Source organism: Echinops telfairi, unplaced genomic scaffold (assembly GCF_000313985.2).
Source record: "Echinops telfairi isolate 266 unplaced genomic scaffold, ASM31398v2 ScPeMD7_5;HRSCAF=22, whole genome shotgun sequence".
NCBI lineage: Eukaryota > Metazoa > Chordata > Mammalia > Afrosoricida > Tenrecidae > Echinops > Echinops telfairi.
In genome coordinates this window covers 17,252,035-17,265,989 of record NW_022103901.1, presented here as the reverse complement: position 1 = coordinate 17,265,989, position 13,955 = coordinate 17,252,035, and the positions used below count along the sequence as shown (strand labels likewise).

The window sequence follows — 13,955 nt, the reverse complement described above, 5'->3', positions numbered from 1 at the left end:
AGAGAGAGAGAGAGAGAGTAAGAGTATAAGCGAGCAGCCTCCAGAGACCAGGCCTGATTGACAGGCTAAATTCCATCCCTACATTTTTATGTATCAAGTTGACATGAAATTATGTAACTTCCCCAGCAACAGGCCAGGCTAACTTCAGCTCAGACACTTCACAACCCGCCCCCATCGCCAAAGTTTAAGTGCCCAGGGAGGGGTATTGAGATGAGGCATGTGTGACTGAAGGCACTATAGGCTGGGAACTGTGCTCTCCCCAACTGTGAGCTGGTCAGAGGACCTGGTCACTGGAGTCTGATCTTATCCTGACACTTGGAGCCTGCCAGAATTCCCTGTGAGCTTGCTGAGATATCGTGACACGTGTTTGAAAACGTGTGAACGTCAACTTCCAGAAGAGGGTTTGGAGTCCCATTTCACAGTTGAATTAACTCTAGTTCCAAGAAGACAGGGTCACCAGCCCGAGGTCACACAGTGTGTTAGTCTGGGTAGACTAGAGAAACAAATCCATTGATACACATATGTGTGTAAGAAAGAGATTTATATACAAGAGCAATTGAGCATTGAGAAAATATCCCACCCAGTCCAGATCAAGTCCGATATTAGCCTATATGTCCCAGACCAATCTATAAAGTCCTCTTCAAACTCACGAAACACATGCAATGACGCCAAGTGTAGAAGATCAGAGGGCAGTGGGTGGAAAGTCTTTGGATCCAGTGGCATTGGAAACATCTCAGCGCTGGCAGGGGTCTCTGCATCAGGGTGGGTCCATGTGTCTCTTCAGCTGCTATGTCTCCCAGGGTGTGAGCCGAGAGTCTCCCACCTCCAGGGAGGAAGATTCAGCAATTCCCAGAATCCTTAGGGGAAGGCCATGCCCACAAAGAGATCTCATTGGCCATATCCTGATTAACAGCCTAGACTCCACCCCTACACTCTTAATCCTCAAATTGACACTAGATTATGTAACTACCACACACAGCCACGAATCAGCAGGAGTAGAATTCCAAGCCAGGTCTCTCTGTAAAACTCCCCCTCTCAGCCACTCCACCAGCACAAACCCAAGTGTCTATCTATGTATGCCTGCTGGTGGTTGAAAGATGGTTGAAATTGACCCACGAATCCACTTGGAAATGACCTTTGCCTTTGTGTACTGATGTGATGGCCAAGGAAGCTCAGGGTGCCAGGGAAAAGGCTGGCCTCTGGGGACTTTGGCTTGCATGTTGCCCATTCACTGTGGTGAGGGGATTGGTCATCAGCACGGATGTGCCTGGGACACTGTTGGCAATGGCCTCATCTGTGTGAGCACTGGACCTCTGGTGTGCCGTCAGCGCACATCTGAACAACCCGTGGCCTGTGGAGCTGGGTGGTCCTGCGTGGGGCTGTGTCCCTCCCTCTGCTCCCCCCACAAGCCCCACATGCAGGCCCTGTGTCTCCCACAGTCATACCCAGGGCGCCGGAAAACCTCACGGTGGAGAAGAATGTCTCTGATCACCTGCATTTCACGTGGAGTAACCCCTATGCCCCTAACGACAACCTGTACTCGGAGCTCACCTACCTGGTCAACATCTCAAATGAAAACGACCCCTCAGATGTGAGTTAGAGGGGGGTCGAGGGGAGGAGAGGGTGGAAGGGTGGGGTAAGGAGTGGTCTTCTCAATCTCTCCAGGTGCCTCTTGGGCAGGTGAAAGTCAGGCCCCGGCCCTTGTAGGGCTGTGGCCACCAGGGACTTGGATCCTAGCTTGGCTGTGTTCTGAGGCCCAGGCCAAGGCCTGCCACCTCTCTGGGCCCAGAACTTATTTCTGCCCATTGCTGCGCATCTTAAAGGCAGGGCTTTGGACCATATCTGTGTGGGACGACACACCTGGGTAGCCGCAGCCGCAAAGGGAGACAGAGCCCATGCCTAAGTGGTCAAGGAGGAAGTCTCAGTTGAGGAGATAGGTTTCCTCATCCCTCTTGTCATTTGATCATGGTCACGTACTTGCAACGATTATGGCCCAAGAGTAAGGATTAGCGTGGCATTGGTTAAAAGTTATGCCATACAAAATTGACATGCTCCTCCCAAGCTGCTGTCCACACATACCCTCTGATATCAGGGGATTTCCCTGGGGTCCTTTGCCACGTGGACAGAGCTGGGGCCCCTTACCCGTTATTCCCATGGACACAGTAAGAGGTATCGGGACAGAGGACTTGCGCCTTTCCCTCTGGCACGGCTGACCGAGGGACATACAGTTGGCCAGGCCACCTCCCCGAATGGAGGGGGTGTTCCAATGGGCTGTTTAAGGGTCTCAGGGTGAGGGGTTTGAACGGTCCCATCTACGGAGAAGAAAGCACACTCATCCTGGCAGGGGGTAGGGTGGAGAAAGGAGTTGTTTGGTTGTTAGGTGCCGTCTACTCGGTTCTGACAACGGGGACACATGGCCCCGTCCTGCTGCCTCCTGTGGTCAGGCTCATCATTGCAGCCACTGTTGTCAGCCCGTCTTGTCCAGGGTCTTCCTCTGCTTTACCGCCCTTCTACTCTGTCTACCGAGCCTGATGTCCTTCCCATCCTTGCCTCTCAGGTGCATTCCGGCTGTACTTCTTCCAAGACAGGTTTGTCTGTCCCGTTAGTGGTCCAGGGTACTTGTGATACTCTTCACCTGCGCAGTCATTCAAATGCATCAGTTCTTCTTGGGTCTTCCTTATTCTCTGCCCAACGCCTAGGAGGTGACCGATGCCACCACCTTTTACATAAGTTGCAGAAGCCCAGCTGGCTAGAAATCTGCTCTTAAAGGATCAACCTGGGGAGGAGACGAGCCAGTCTGGGTGCGATGTAGCAACGATGAAAAATACAACTTTCCTCTAGCTCCTAAATGCTTCCTACCCCCCTCCCATTATCATGATCTCAATTCTACCTGGCAAGTATGGCTAGACCTGAGGATGTACACTGGTACAGATAGTAACTGGAAACACAGGGAATCCAGGGCAGATGATCCCTTCAGGACCAGTGGTGTGAGTGGCGATACTGGGAAGGTAGAGGGAGGATGGGTTGGAAAGGGGGAACCGATTACAAGGATCTACATGTGACCTCCTCCCTGGGGGAGGGACAACAGAAAAGTGGGTGAAGGAAGATGTCAGACAGGGCAAGATATGACAAAATGATAATTTATAAATTATCAAGGGTTCATGAGGGAGGGGCAAGCGGGGAGGGAGGGGAAAAAAACGAGGACCTGACGCCACGGGCTTAAGTGGAGAGCAAATGTTTTGAGAATGATGAGGGAAAGGAATGTACAAATGTGCTTTCCAAATTGATGTATGTATGGATTGTGATAAAAGTTGTATAAGCCCCTAATAAAATGATTAAGAAAAAGATCAACCCGAAGGCCCCGGGGTTTTTAGGGAGACGTCCAGCCCAGCACACGCTGAGCAGGGCAGAGCTGGGGGGATGTGCTGCCATGGCCACAGTTCCCAGAAGTTCTGAACGAGGGACTTAGGAGTGTTTGGGGCCAGCATGTCACTAGACTCAGCTCTGTCCTCTCAGTGCCACAGATTCAAACTGACCAGTCCTGGAAGCCACTCCTCAGTATTAACACGAAAAAATGTTCTTGCAAGGTTTTGTGTGTGTGTGTGTGTTTGGTACAACAGAAATAAAAAATGTGAGAGGACAGAAATCACCTTACTCCCTTTCTCACCCATTCCCGTCAGTCTGCCCGGACTCTTAGGGGCTCTGTATAGGGTTTCCAAGGGTGGACATCTTTATGGGGACAGACACTCTCATCTTTCTCCTCGTGGGACTGAACCGTGGCCCTTACAGTCGGCAGCGCAATGCCTAACCCACAGAACCACCAGTTATCACCCGACTGTAATAATGTACAGTCAGGTTAAAAATTACAACACTGACCGGGCCAAGCGGGGGTAAAGGAATGGGCCTACTGGACATTAACACTCACGGGTACACATGTCTGAACCGGACACATCACCCTGATGCCGGGAACAAGGCCGGGAACTTCAAAGGGAAATTAACAGGCACTTAGGAGCCCTGATGGCTTCGTGGTTACTTGGGCTATGATCCACAAGGTCAGCAGTTCAAAGTCACCAGACACTCCTCAGGAGAAAGAGGGGGCTTTCTACCCCCAGAAAGAGTTACAGTCTCAGAACCCCACTGGGGCAGTTCTACCCTGTCCCATCGGGTCGCTGTGAGTCAGCATGGACTTGATGGCAGGGAGGTGAGACAGGGTTGCTCTGAGTCGGCAGCTGAGGGAATGAGAGCAGCTATCAGCCACACACAGTGAGTGTCCCACGTGCCTGTGGGTCAGGGGGCTGGGCCCAGCCTCCCACACTGTGATCCTGGGGACGGACTCTCTTCTAAGCTTATTGTGGGCAGGATCCCGTTCCAGTGGCTCAGTGAGGGAGAGCCTCAGGATCCTGCTGGCCATTGGCCAGAGGCCATCCTCCGTTCCTTAAGTAGGTGGCTTTCCCAAAGCAGCAGAGAGGGGAGATTCTCCTAGCAAGAAAGACATTGCAGTCTAATGTGCACGTGCACGCTTATAATCCAGGCACCTGGGTGGAGCTTACCCAGGGCTTGGTACCGTGCCATCTGGGTCTACCGGCCTCAATCACTGGGCCTTCTCTTATTTCTATTCAATATCCAAGGTAGGAGACAGCGGGTGCTCTGTTGACTCTTCCCCTTGCATTGCACACCTGACCTTGGCAGTCACACCCCAAGGTAGATGGTCAATGAGGGTGGGCTTGGCCTGGGTGCTGGCAAGCCCAAGAAGGGTCAAGAGGGTCTCTGTGCTTCACAAATTTTGCTCTGATGCCGTGTGTGTGTGTGTGTGTGTGTGTGTGTGTGTGTGTATGTCCCCGCCTCTGTTTTAGGTGCTTCCCTGCATTAGCCCACTTAATGGGCTAGAAGGTTTTGGAATGTGTTGTTCTCAGAAGAAGAGAGACATTCAGACCCAGAGAGGTTGTGGCCCTTGCCTAAGGTCACACAGGATAAAAACATTAAAACTCAGCATGCTTAATCAACTTGCCAGTGTGATGTCATACAGCTCATGTTGGGGGTAGGGCGGGGTGAGGACTAGTGCCCCACCCCACTCCTTCCCTCTACTCTGTCATGGGTTGTGGCGGGGCGGGCAAAGCCCTGAGTCTGGGGCACAGCCATATGGCCAGGCAGGAGCTAAGGTGCCCTCCCCGGCCAGTGTGTAACTGTGCCCGTGTCTTCTGCCAGTTCAAAGTGCATGAGGTGAACTACACAGGATCCTTCCTGATACTGCCGGCCAAGTTCCTAAAGTCTGGGGTCCACTACAGGGCGAGAGTGAAGACCCGGGCTCTGGAGTACAGTAGCTCCTGGAGCGAATGGAGCAACAGCTGCACCTGGTACAACAGTGAGTGTCAGAGTCCTGCGTCCAGGTCTCAACCCCGCCCCCTCTTAGTCCGCAGTCAGACCCTTCCCCCCGCGGAGCCTCCTGTTTCTGTGTCCAAAGATGCCTCTTACTTCCCATCGCAAAGTGACTCGTTGACATGGAGTCACTGATGACAGCCAGGGCATTGACATATAGCTAGGGCATTGACATAGCCAGGGCATTGATATAGCCAGGGCATTGACATAGCTAGGGTAGGTAGACCAGGCTACAGGAAGCCCAGGATTTCGGTGGCTTGCCACAATAGACATGCATTTCAGTCCAGTGTGGACGTTGCTGGTTTGAGGGTGGGGGCGGTTCCTCCCTGTGGCGATGTAAGCACTGAGATTCCATCCATCACCCACCAAGACAAACCTGGTGGTGTCATGGACCCCTCTGGCAGTCTGGTGAAGCCTGTGCATCACATAGACTACGATGTCTTTAATGCGTAAAATAAAATGCATGGGATGACAAAGGAGATGAGTTGTATTGGAGTGCGGCTCTGGAATCTTTTTAAACACATGCATCCTGTGAGGGCTTGTGGGGGGCGGGGCGGGGGCAGACAAGAAAGGGAATGAAAACTTAGAGACCACACCAGCTTCTTTTTTAAAAAAAATCATTTTATTGGGGGCTCGTACAACTCTTATCACAATCCATCCATCCATCCATTGTGTCCAGCACATTTGTATATTTGTTGCCATCATCATTCACAACACACCAGCTTCTTACAGCCTTACCCAGAAGGGATACAGGTTCTATTGGTGGAAACTGGTCACACGGCCACACTTTGGTGCCAGGGATGCTGGGAAATGTAGTCCTTGACTTGGCCACTGCATCCCAGGAAACAACTCTTTACAACTCTGTCACACATGGCTATTTATAATAGCAATCACGAAGTATCTCACATAACTTGGAGTCTTACAAGGGGACTTCCGGCCTGTCCCAGCCTAGTGCTGGCACCTCCTTCCCCTCTGCTCTCCTTTGCATGGCCCTAAACCAGCCGCAGCTCACACCCTCATGGCCCAGCCAGAGGAGAGGAAGGGCTCCCACCAGATGGCTTTCTGGAAGCTTCCCTGGGACACCTCATTGGCAAGCACTCAGTGCACGACCTCCCCAAATTTGCAAGGGAGGCTGGGGACTCAGGTGGCCACAGAAGGAATAAAAGAAGCACCATGGGCCCAAGACACCCTGCCTGGGACAAAACCAGGGGAAATGTCTACTGGGCAGGATGGGTGCCCTCATCTGTCATCTGTGCGGTGGCGAGCGGGTAAGGGTGGTTGTGAAAATTCAGTGAAAGGTGTGTCTTTGAAGTGCTGGGGCACGCGGGTGGGTAGTTAGCCCGCCCGCCTGCTCCACTCAGCGCTGTTCTTTATGTCCCGAGGGCGTCTGTTGACCCATCTCCCACACCAGACACCTGTAAGCACCTTCAGGCAGTGTTTTTTCTGGGTCGGTTCAGGGTCAGACACACAGTCAGTGCTGGACACTGACAGTCAGTGTCGAGGGAAGTTTGGTCCAATTCGTTTTTTCTACTGTTGGCCTGGAGAGAGGGAAGATGATTGGATGGACGGCTGCAATGGGCTGGACACTCAGTAGCTATTTCAACCAGTGTTGACTGACCTCCGACTGTGCCTGGAGGCCCCAGAATGCTGCCAGGAGACCCGAGGGCAGGAGGGCGCGAGGGCTGCTGGGGAATCTCCCAGGGAGTGGAAGCTAGGCTGGGCTAGGGAGCTCACCTTTACCCTCCCCCTCCCCACCCCTCCCCAGACTACCAGGAGGACACCCTGAATCAGCAGCTCCGGCTCGGCGTCAGCATCTCCTGTGTCCTTATTCTGGCCGTCTCTGTGTCCTGCTACTTCCTCGTCCTCAAGTGAGTGCAGGTGCCTTCAGCATGGTGGCCACCCGCCCAGCTGCGCCACGTGGGAGGAGGGTCGGGGAGGGGAGAAGACGGTGCTTTGTTCATGAAGGACCAGGGTCTCTCACCAGTCAGGTTTTGGGCCTTTCATTCCACAGTAGAGGCACTGAGGCTAGAGCTGAGAACAAAACCTCCCCACCCACCCCCCAGGACCCTGCCCATACAACCTGCCTCCTAGCAGGGTCATAGGTCGCCGAGTCTCTCAGCTGGCTTTCTGTCGTGACCTGCTCCGAAGGAGGTCTGTCCTCTGAAGGGAGAAAGGTGGACTTTATTCTTATTCAAGGTCCTTCTTGTTCAGATGGGAGCAATGTCCCATCATTGTCTATTTAGTGCCCACCTCCTCCCTGGTGGCACAGTGGTTATGCATTGGGCTGCTAACCACAAGGTCAGCAGTTCAAAACCACCAGCCACTCCTTGGGGAAAAAGACGGGGCTTTCTGTGCTAACTGTGAACAGTCTCGGAAGCTCCCAGGGCCAGTGAGTTCTACCCTGTCCTCTGAGGTCACTCTGCGTCTGCACTGACTGGATGGCAAGGAGTTTTACTTTGCTTGTTTGTTTTCTCCTCTTGAAGGAGAGAGCTCCACGTGGGCAGGGCTTTTTGCCCCGCTCATTGCGGGGTCCCAGGGCCTGGCAGTGGGTGGACATAAATGGGTGGAGACTCAGCCAGAGGCGGAAGCTGGTGCTTGCTGGCTCCAGACAGACCCAGAGCGGTTCCTCCAGGGCCACTCCATCTTCCCAAGCCACCCCAGACATCCTGCCCTCAGCCGCCCCTGCGAGGGCATTGGTGCCAGGAAAACTGCCCGCTTTCTCTCTTGCCTTGAGTCGGTCCTCATTCTGGGCAGCAGGCTGTAGGGCGGGGCCCCTCGCTCCTGCTGGGGACAGGGGTAGCCGTGTCCTGGGCCATGAGGCCAGCTCTGCCACGGCACGGTTGTCACTTCACCTCTCAGGCCTCAGTCTCCTCGTCTGCGGAATGGGATTCACCCCAGAACCGGTTTCCTAGGGTCCGTGTGAGGGTTTGGTGGTTTGACCTAACACCTGTCAGCGTCCTACGGAGAATCCCCACGCTCCAGCCATGAAATCCGTGTACTCTGACAGCTGTGCGTGGGTGGTTGCCAGGAGAGCATCCCCGTTAACCCCTATTCCCCTCTGTTCCTCAGGATTAAGAAAGAATGGTGGGACCAGATTCCCAACCCCGCCCACAGCCCCCTGGTGGCCATCATCATCCAGGACACTCAGGTGGGAAGGGGACTTGTGACTGTGTGTCAGGAAGTAGGGTTGGAAAGAGCCCAGACCGAACAGAAAGCTTTTGCAAGGGGCGATGGGAAGGTTTCAGTGTAGGGCGACTTGGCTGCTTCACACGATGGTTCTGTGCCCAGCGTCGTTCCGTACCCAGGGCGGCTGTTCCAGCCAGGGGTCACTTCCTATAGCTCCGTCTCTCTCCCTGGAAGGAGTGGTAGCAGCAGAACCTGCCTAACTGCCAGAGGGGTAAGGGTAAGATCAGTCCAAGACAGCTTCCTTTGGCCAATGCGGATCCCAGCTCCCCTCTCCCCCCACACACACACAACCCTCCCGCCTTCTCTTCGGGGCTGGAGAAGCCATTGCCATGGAAACCTAGAGGCAGTGCAGGACCACAGCTCCCCTTTCCTTCTCCATCCGGAACCCCGCTGAGGTCACGCCCCAGGGAGGTGGCATCACCAGGGCGAGGGGCGAAGGCTTCTCATGTCCTTCCTCTCAGGAGCAGAACCATCCCCCTCCAATGCCGCCCAGTCGACTCTGACCTGCAGCGCCCCCTGCAGGGCAGGGTAGAGCGCTCCTAGGGTTTCCCAGGTGGGACTCGGCAGGTGCTGCCGCGGGCGGGCTCAGCCGAGCCGCTATGTCACAGACCCTCTCTCTGTTGCAGATGTCACTATGGGGGAAGCTGTTCCGAGACCAGAAGCCACCCAAGAGCCCGTATGTATATGAGCGTTGACTGTAGCCTGAGTAGACTCTGAGGTGATGGAAGCGGGGGGTTTGGAGGGGTTCCACATTTGCCCTCTCCTCCTTGGTGCCTGGCGTTTTCCCTGAGACTGGGCTGAGCGTGATGGGAGGTGGAGGGGCATCAGAGAAGGTGGGCACCTGGCAGAGTCCTGTTTCACCTGCGGGAGTAGGTCAGGGTCCCTAGGGGCACCCAGCCTGGCCTGAGCAAGGCCCCATAGAGTTACTAACCAGGGTAACTGTGCCAGTCATTAACATTCTAACGTAACTGCCTGCTGACGGGCTGGTGTAGACTCTCCAGCATCCCCACCACCCTGGCCTCCCTTGCATCTCGGGAAGGTGTCCTGGGCCTGCCTGCCCATACTCCAGGTGACCGGCTTCTATTCAATAGAGCCATGTGCCGGGCTCGGGAATTCTCGGAGTCAGATGCAGGCCCTACCCACAAGGAGTGCTGGGCTTGTAGTGAGGATGACTAGTAGATTCTCAAATATGAAATCAGGAGACAGGTGTGCAGTAAACACAACCTCAGTACGGAGGGGGCAATCTCACATCGGGCTTTGAAGGATAGCTAGGAGTTTTCCGAGAGGAGAAACTCAGTCCTCACCGGACTTGGCCTTTGCTTTTGCAGACGCTGGAAAACGTGCCTCGCCAAGCTCCTGCCGTGTCTGCTGGAGCCGCTGGAGCCAGGCAAGGAAAGGGAAGAGTCTCTCCCCAAGGCGGCCCAACAGGGGCCTCTCCAGGGCCCTGGAAAGTCAGCCTGGTGCGCTGTGGACCTCAGCAGGACGGTGCTGTGGCCGGAGAGCATCAGCGTGGTACAGCGGGTGGAGCTGCTGGAGGCCCAGGTGGCGGACAAGGAGGAGGAGGAAGAAGTGGAGGAGGAGGACTATAAAGGGAGCCTCCGCCCGTCCCCAGACAGCAGTGCGCTCAGCTTCCAGGAGGGGCGGGCGGGCATCGCGGCCCGGCTGACTGAGAGCCTGTTCCTGGACCTCCTGGGGTGCCAGGAGGAGGCCTTCAGCCCGCAAGGTTCGGGGGACTCAGTCCCTTCCTCGCCACTGCGAAGCAGGACCACCCAGGCGCCCTGGGTGCCGTTGCCAGGCACTGAGCCCGAGCCGGCAGCTCTGCAGGGCACCGGCCCAGAGCTGTCCAGCCAGCCTCTCGCAGAGGTGCCCGCGGTCGTTGCAGACAACCCCGCCTACCGGAGCCTCAGCACGTTGCTAAGCACGTCCCCGGGCCCGGGAGCGCCGGCCTCGGACCCGCGGCTGGCCGAATCCCCGGGGGAAGCCGACGCACAGGTCCCCTCCACCCCTGAGCCCTCCGAGCAGCCCGGATCTCTGCAGCCGGAGACCTGGGAGGAGATTCTCCGCCAGCGCGTCCTGCAGCACGGGGCCGCCCCGGCCCCCACCCCGGCCAGCGGTTACCGCGAGTGGACGAGCGCAGTAGGGCAGCCGGGCGCCCAGCTCGGCCAGACGGCCGCCTGCAGCCCCGCAGCAGGAGAGGCTGGGTACAAGGCCTTCTCCAGCCTGCTCCCCAGTGGCGCAGCCTGCCCGGGAGCACCAGGGGTGGAGGCCAGCAGTGGGGCGGGAGGCTACAAACCCTTCCAGAATCTCCTTCCTGGCTGCCCTGGGGCCTCTGTCCCTGCGGGGATCCCGCGGTTCACCTTTGGACTAGACATAGAGCCCCCTCTCAGCCCACAGGACTTCCTCTGTCCAAGCAGGTCCCCGGAGCATCTCGGTCTGGGGCCTGGGGGGAAGGGTGGGGACAGCCAGAAGCCACCGCTCTCCCCAGAGCATCCTGGGGACTCCCTCCGGGATGACCTGGGCAGTGGCATTGTCTATTCAACCCTCACCTGCCACCTGTGTGGCCACCTGAAGCAGCGTCACGGCCAGGAGGAGCGTGGCCAGCCCCAGGCCATGGCCAGCCCCTGCTGCGACTGCTGCTGCTGCGGGGACAGGTCCTCGCCCCCAGTGAGTCCCCAGACCTCCCCAGCAAGTGGGCTTCCATGGGCAGCTGGTCTCTCGTCAGCATCCCCAGCTCCCTTGGGGGTCTCTAAAGAAGGTCAGTCCTTACTGGCCTTCCAGTCTTCTCTCAACCAAGCTCAGAGCTCAGACCAGCCCCCCAAGGTGGCGGCCATAGCTTCCACAGAAGCCCTATGCATGAAGGTGCCGTAAGTGTGCCACCTGTCTTTGGATGCCCCCCTCCCCCAGCCCCATACTGGGCTTCTTATCCACACCTGGAAAAGGCCACCACCAGGAAGGCAAGTTTCTGCAAGACTTAGAACCCTGCCCGTCCTGGGGACTACAACAAGACAATGGCTGGGCCCATCACAGGGCCCCCACACCGCCCCCTGCCCTGAGACCAGGGGTACTGGGCAGCTGGGGCCCAACAGGGCTCCGTTCATGGGGCCTGGCACTGTCCCCAGCTGTGTGTCCCTGTCCTGCGGGCTCCACATTCCACACACAGCTCCACTGTTGCCCTGTCACACTCAGGCCTGAGGTCCGCAGTCCCTCTCCCGGAACTGGGAACTGGTCTAGAAATGAACAAGTTCCAATAGAGGAAATAGGATGTGAGGTGGGGGGCGCATTTCAGCCCAGGGAGGGTGGTTGCCACCCCCTCTGGAGTGGCCATTCATGCAGCAGTGCTTGACAGAGCTCACCGTGGAGACAGAGTCCGGGCTCTCAGGTGGCACTTTGTCACAAGCAGCAAGGAGGTTCCCACCTGTGGCTGCCCTCACCCTCCCTGTCCCCTCCCCCCACCCCCCACTGAGTGTTGGTCCCAGTCCCCTGGCCAGTCTAGGGCCAGGCAGTGTGGAATCAGGAGAGTTACTCCCTGTTGTCTGTGCTGTGGACGGTGGGTGGGAGGAGGTGGGATTTGTAGAAAATAAAGGCTTTTTTTAACTTTTTGTTTTCGTTGATTAAGTAAACAATGCTTGACTCCCTGCCGTGGAGTGGACGCTGAGTCATGGCTGCCCTCTAGAACGGGGTCCAACTGTCCCTGTGGTTTCCCGACACGAGTTCTTGACTAGGGCGGACGACCCTGCAGTCTCACATCCACCCTGCGAGGAAAGGGGATGTGAGAGGTCATGGGGTCATTTGTCACTCCCAGTCCCTCCTCCAGACAAGGGTCCTGGTGCGATTTGTTGATTGAGGAGGTGGTCCCTAGAAGTCCTGGAAGAGAACAGGGGAGTGGGACAAAGGAGGGAGGCTGCAAGGCTATGCTACATACAGACAGGTTACCAACTGCGGCAGCTGGCCCTGCCTCCAATCAAAGGACTCTGGGAAACAATGCCCAGTGCACGAAGAGTGAGGTGACCAGGGCACGCACCCACCAGTTCCCTGCCTGGCACTGGCCGCAGGTTGCTGCAGGAAAAGCCCCTGGGCTGAGAGGGGACTCCTGAGCAGGAGAGCCAGGGGCTGCCCCAGTGGCGAAGGCGCTTCCACCCTGCCCCACGGTTGGCTCCAGACAACCTCCAGTGAGGCTGCGCAATGCCCCCGCGGCCCCACCCCCACCCCCCCCACCCCCGTGGCTCTGTAGGTGACCCGAGCTAGAAATGGACAAATGGCACGTGGAGAGGGTACTGACCAGGTGGTGAGGAGACAAGGAGCCTTCAGTATCTGAGTAACTGCCCTGACTTCCACGGTGTAAAATACACGAGATGTGGCAGGGAGAGGCTCATGTATCCTCGATGTGGGTGAAATGCCCCTTGAGCAGACTCCCAAATCCTGTCTGTCTCTTTCGCTGCTCACCCTTTGACTAGAAGAAATGTCAGTGTTAAACTATCCCCCTGAATCTCTCCACACTACCCCCCCCCCACACACACACACAGTCATGGGGGTTTCAGCCCAAGGCTGACTGCTCTGCTTCCAGCCGCCCTGGCGTGCAATCTCGTGCACAATGTCTTCCCTAATCCACTTTCCCTGCGCATCATCCAAGAAAATCCAATTTAACAATGAAGTAGCAAAGGAAAGAGATGAGGGGGAGGTTGGAGATGCCGCTCACTGGGAGTTTGGGGGCAGCATTGAGGCCTGACTCCTGTCCCCTCAGGCCCCTTCTGAGAAAGCCCCACCTGTCCTGCTCTGGGCGGGGGAGGGGGGGGGACAGGAACACAGAACTAGAGCAGCCGTCTACTCTCTCCCCAGGTTAAAAGCCACATCTGGGTCTCAGGGAGGCTATGGAGACACGAGCCACTCTTCTAGCCTCCCCAACCCCTCCCCAAGCTTAACCTAAGGAAGGAGGGGCCAGAGATATCCAAGAAGCCACACCTCCCACCACTCTGTCCTGAGTACCTGCTACATGCCAGACACAGTGCTGAGTGTTTGGGACCATCTGTGAGAAACCAGTGCAGTCCCTGCCCTTCTGGGGTCTGGCAACCTGTCGAGGGGGGTGGGGGCACAGGCAGGAAGCCAATGAAATTCGTTCCAAACAAAGGGACCATGGAGAAAGCAAATGGAGGTCTGAGAAGGGGGAACGGACAAGAACACCTTCAGGGAGCTGACGCCTGGGCCCTCGGTGACCAGAAGTCACGATGAGCCACGGAAAGTTCTGGTGGAGGGGAGCGGAGCAAGTGCAAAGGAGCTGTTTCATGTCCTTAAAATCTGGTCCTCGCGGCAGGCGCTGCTCGCTTTGGAGGGGCTGACCTCCGACGTCTGGTCTGGATTCCTGTCCCCTCCATCCTCCTGGTGCCTCAGTTTCCTCA

The 13,955-nt window shown here is 56.5% G+C and overlaps 1 protein-coding gene across 2 annotated transcripts in view; it reads left to right on the top strand.

The window, feature by feature from the left end:
- The window catches only part of IL4R (interleukin 4 receptor), a 36,967-nt gene extending 24,806 nt beyond the window's left edge, over nt 1-12,161 (top strand). For both annotated transcript variants that reach the window (XM_004706049.2, XM_045285938.1), the window contains 6 exons: nt 1,440-1,591; nt 5,206-5,362; nt 7,142-7,244; nt 8,446-8,524; nt 9,189-9,238; nt 9,891-12,161. In XM_004706049.2, coding sequence (XP_004706106.1) covers nt 1,440-1,591; nt 5,206-5,362; nt 7,142-7,244; nt 8,446-8,524; nt 9,189-9,238; nt 9,891-11,430 — 2,081 coding nt within the window. In that variant the 3' untranslated portion in view covers nt 11,431-12,161. The remainder of the gene's footprint in view (nt 1-1,439; nt 1,592-5,205; nt 5,363-7,141; nt 7,245-8,445; nt 8,525-9,188; nt 9,239-9,890) is intronic.
- The last annotated feature ends 1,794 nt before the right edge of the window (nt 12,162-13,955 follow it).